The 4,619-nt window shown below is 40.6% G+C and overlaps 1 protein-coding gene across 2 annotated transcripts in view; it reads right to left on the bottom strand.

Annotated features, from left to right (window-relative positions):
- Window positions 1-124: 124 nt before the first annotated feature.
- The window catches only part of LOC111467887 (DNA excision repair protein ERCC-1), a 5,994-nt gene continuing 1,499 nt past the window's right edge, over window positions 125-4,619 (bottom strand). The window contains exons 3-9 of one of the 2 annotated variants that reach the window (XM_023112976.1): window positions 4,019-4,122; window positions 2,440-2,539; window positions 2,245-2,321; window positions 2,073-2,143; window positions 1,225-1,274; window positions 1,066-1,134; window positions 125-709 (exon numbers count right to left, since the gene is read on the bottom strand). In XM_023112976.1, the coding sequence (XP_022968744.1) occupies window positions 422-709; window positions 1,066-1,134; window positions 1,225-1,274; window positions 2,073-2,143; window positions 2,245-2,321; window positions 2,440-2,539; window positions 4,019-4,122 (759 nt within the window). In that variant the 3' untranslated portion in view covers window positions 125-421. Of the gene's footprint in view, window positions 710-1,065; window positions 1,135-1,224; window positions 1,297-2,043; window positions 2,144-2,244; window positions 2,322-2,439; window positions 2,540-4,018; window positions 4,123-4,619 lie in introns of both variants that reach the window. The other variant, XM_023112975.1, reaches the window with a different exon arrangement.

The raw sequence follows: 4,619 nt of genomic DNA on the forward strand, positions 1-4,619 counted from the left end.
AAAAAAAAAAAAAAAAAAAAAAAAAAAAAAAAAAAAAAAAAAAAAAAAAAAAAAAAAAAAAAAAAAAAAAAAAAAGTAAACAATAATTCTAGGCTAAATATCACCTAGATGGGACTTTACCATGTCTAAAAAGACCATGCTTATTATAGATCTTAGTTGTCATTAGTCCAGGAAAAGATACAGCTACAAACAATGAAGAGAAGAAAATATAATTTACACGTCGATTTCCGACTACTGCAAACCGAGTACCCGAAAATTTATCACTTCCAGTCTTGCGTTTCATCCGACAGCAAAGCTGCATTCGTAAATAGAACACGAGCACACGAGCACGTTCGGGTTGTGTTCTGAAGGATGTAGCAAGTGATCATACTCTCTACAGTAGCATGAACAAGCAAACCGTCAGTTCTACAGCTTGTGAACATCACTGCGAGTTGCTATTTTCATGCTCTTTTTCCTCTCCTTCTGGCTTACTACTTTTACCAATTTTAGCAGAATATTTGGCAAAAGCAGCAGACAGAGCTGATTTGATGTTCAATTCAGGTTCTTTTTTGTGTTGGCTAGCATCTTCTGTGCTCTTCCCATCCACATCTTGTTCTTCACCAACCAAGCGAGGTTCGGTATTATTCTGGGTTGGGGTTTCTAGAACGGCAGGATGGGTTGAAACAACGCGCTTGAATGGCTCATGAAAAGTGTCGTACAGCCGCCTTACCTGATGAGTAAGATGAATTTAATAACAGCATTCGTGCAAACAAACAAGCTACGTATATCATAAATGTTATTGATACGGTATGTCACTATGTGACGCTCGTATTCATTTGCATCTTCCCCAGCATACCGCTATCTAACAGTTGTAATTTTTTCTATGATTACGTTTATGTTAAAAACATGTTATTGTCTTGTTGATAACAAAGAAAGCTATCCTAGCTGAAACCAGCTGAAATATTATGAATAACATCGAAGACATCATACATTTTCGAAACAAATCTGCTAAACTAACGAGTAAGAGTACAAATAGAACTAAGGACACACTCGAAGAAGGGTCCTGCTTCGAAAAAAAAGGTCTACCTTGCGTTCACCTATGCCAGGGCAACGAGCTAGATCTTCCATTGATGCATCCATGACATGAGACAGAGACTGCAATGGAAAACTAATTAGCAGTTCAACACCAAACAAGACATAACAGACAAGAACTGAAGAATCTTAGCAAAAACAGCAGAGGCGTACCCCAAATGTCGTCCCGAGGGTAACCACATCAGTCTTGTTAACATGCCGAACTGATGTTAGGACATGAGTTAGCTACAATTAAAACGAGAAATGTAATTCAGAATGTATTTAAAGAGCAAAATAAGTAAAACCAATTGTCGTGGATTTAGCTTTTTGGAAAGAAAAAAATCGAGGCTATAGTTGATATAATAAACCTTTGTTGAGGATGGTTGGTGGGAGAGTCCCACGTTGGCTAATTAAGGGGATGATCATGGGTTCATAAGTAAAGAATAGAGCTCCATTGGTACGAGACCTTTTGGGGAAACCAAAAGCAAAACCATGAGAACTTATGTTCAAAGTATAAAATATCATACTATTGTGGAGAGTCGTGATTCCTAACATAGTATTAGAGTCATGCCCTTAATTTAGTCATGTCAATAGAATCCTCAAATGTCGAACAAAGAATTGTGAGCTTCGAAGGTGTGGTCAAAAAGTGACTCATATGTCGAATAAATGGTGTACTTTGTTCGAAGACTCTAGAGAAAGGAGTCGAACCTCAATTAAAGGAGGTTGTTCAAGGGCTCCATAGGCCTCAGGGAGGCTACTTTGTTCGAGGGGAGGATTGTTGAGGATTGTTGGTGGGGAGTCCCATATCGACTAATTAAGGGGATGATAATGGGTATAAGGCCTTTTTGGGAAACCAAAAGTAAAGCCACGAGAGATTATGCTCAACATGAACAATATAATACAATTGTGGAGAGTCGTGATTCCTAACAATATGACAGTGGTCTCACAAAAATTAATGTTCAATAGGCAAAAAGCTTTAAGAAAAACCAATACCCGAGAGAGGTAGTCAGTGTCCATCTGACCTTGAATAAGATCTGCGGGCTTGTTTTCGTAAACTTTTATAGTCTCCAAGTAACGACCACACTCCTCCAAACTAATAAAAAACAGAAATTAAACTTTTAAATTCACTTTGCAATATAATACTTACCAAAATCTTCAATAGACAGCACTAAAATGCTTAATAATGAAATGTACCTCCAAGCACAAAGAAGGGTACAATCGTGAAGTAGAGCTGTTTTGGTGACTTCAAGCAAAGGCTTGACAACATCTTCCTGAAAGAAACTAATCGATGACATTACTTCACACGAGCATCAAATGACTACGAAGACTTAATCTGGAAAATGGAGAACAGGGTAAGAAAAAAGGTGGCTAGGCAGTACGGTTTCTTACCACATCGACATGACACAATACGACTCGAAGCTTGAAATTCTTTTGTAGTTCTCTTATACGGTAGTATAGATAGTCCGGATGCAGTAGATGATACCGAAGACTGCAAAAAAGGATTAATCTAACCATGAAATACTCCAACATACAGAAAGAAGAAGACTAGATGATTGATGCATAATTTTTTGCAAGTTCAAAGCCAGTACTAAGGTTAAAAATTCAAAGGCTAAAGCAGCTCTGGTGGTGTGTTATTTGCAAGCAGCAGGAAGAGGACCTTGACCTTATACTTTGGGATTTTCCTTCAGGACATTTGGGTTTATTTTGGCTAGCAATAGAGGTTGTTGTCTATGTTCGAGGAGGAGCTCCCGAACCCTTCTTTTAGGGATAAAGGAAAAGTTTTGTTTGTGGCAAGCTTGTGTTTTTGCTACTTTGTGTTAAATTTGGTTAGAGAGGAACAATAGGATATTTAGAGGGCTAAGGGATCTTGAGAGGAGCTTCAGTAGTTGGTTAGGTTTAGGACACGTTCGCTGATCGGGCATTTTGTATTACCAACTTACACTTTGTTGGATTGAGATTTATTCATGTAATTAGTGTTAGACCTCCTTTTTGAATGTCTTGTAGATTCTTGAGAAAAGTCAGATGTGAGATCCCACCTCGGTTGGAGAGTGGAACGAAGCATTACTTATAAGGGTGTGAAACTCTCTCCCTAGTAAATGTGTTTTAAAATCTTGAGGGGAAATCTAGAAGTGAAAGCCCAAAGAGGACAATATCTGCTAGCGATGGATTTTGATTGTTACAAATGGTATCAGAGCCAACACCAAGCGGTGTGCCATCAAGGACGCTGGGTCCACAATGGGGGTAGATTGTGAGATCATACATCAATTGGAAAGGGGAACAAAGCATTCCTTATGAGGGTGTAGAAATCTCTCTCTAATAGACGCGTTTTAAAACCTTTAAGGGAAGCCCAAAAGAGAAAGTCCAAAGAGGACAGCATCTGCTAGCGGTGGATTTGGGCTGTTACAAATGGTATCAGAGACAACACCGAGCAGTATGCCAACAAGGACGCTGGGCCCCCAAGGAGTGAATTGTGAGATCCCACATTGGTTGGAGAGGGGAACAAAGCATTCCTTGTAAGGATGTGGAAACCTCTCCCTATTAGACGCGTTTTAAAACCTTGAAGGGAAGCCCAAAAGGAAAAGCCCAAATAGGACAATATCTGCTAGCGGTGGACTTAGGCTATTACATCAGACCTCATTTAAGTATGTCTTGTAGATTCTATCTTGTAGATTATTTCATCTCTCAATGAAAACTTGGTTCTTATTTTTTTTTAAAAAAATATCAAATGCTAAAGAAAGATACTAAATATAACCACATTTCATAGTAGGAATGACTTCAATGATTCATAAACTCTAGTTTATGAGTGCCAGTGTTGCACATAAGTCAGCCAAAACAAAGCTTAATATGCACACTAGTCAGCCAAAACAAAGCTTAATATGCACACTGGGCACTCTAAATCAAGAGTTCAATTTTATTTTGTTTTATTTCTTTTGATACAGAGTGAATAGAAAGGGAATGAAACTCAAACCTTAGATAGAGAGCACAAGAGCTCCGCCCGAGTAAGTAATCCGGTACAACATCAGCAAAAGTCCATCTCACATTCCTAATGTGTTTGAGAAGTGGATTTCCCCTCTGAGAGAAACATGAGATGAACCAATTCACTATTATTAACAGCCTAGTAATGGTATTAACTTCAAATAAAGTAAACTTGAAGTAATACGCCAAAAAAATATACTTCTTGTGAGATCCCACATCGATTGGAGAGGAGAACGAAGCATTATTTATAAGGGTGTGGAAATCTCTCCCTAGTAGACGCGTTTTAGAAACTTTGAAGAGAAGCCCAAAAGGGAAAACTCAAAGAAGAAAATATCTGCTAGCGGTAGGCTTGAGATGTTACAAATGACATCAGAGCTAGACATTGGGGGGGTTTGTCAACAAGGACACTGAGCCCCAAAGGGGGGTGGTGTGCCAACGAGAACGTTGGGCCCCCCCCCCCCCCCCCCCCCCCCCCCCCCCCCCCCCCCCCCCCCCCCCCCCCCCCCCCCCCCCCCCCCCCCCCCCCCCCCCCCCCCCCCCCCCCCCCCCCCCCCCCCCCCCCCCCCCCCCCCCCCCCCCCCCCCCCCCCCCCC

The sequence above is a fragment of the Cucurbita maxima genome, unplaced genomic scaffold (genome assembly GCF_002738345.1).
Source record: "Cucurbita maxima cultivar Rimu unplaced genomic scaffold, Cmax_1.0 Cma_Scf00035, whole genome shotgun sequence".
NCBI classification, from domain to species: domain Eukaryota; kingdom Viridiplantae; phylum Streptophyta; class Magnoliopsida; order Cucurbitales; family Cucurbitaceae; genus Cucurbita; species Cucurbita maxima.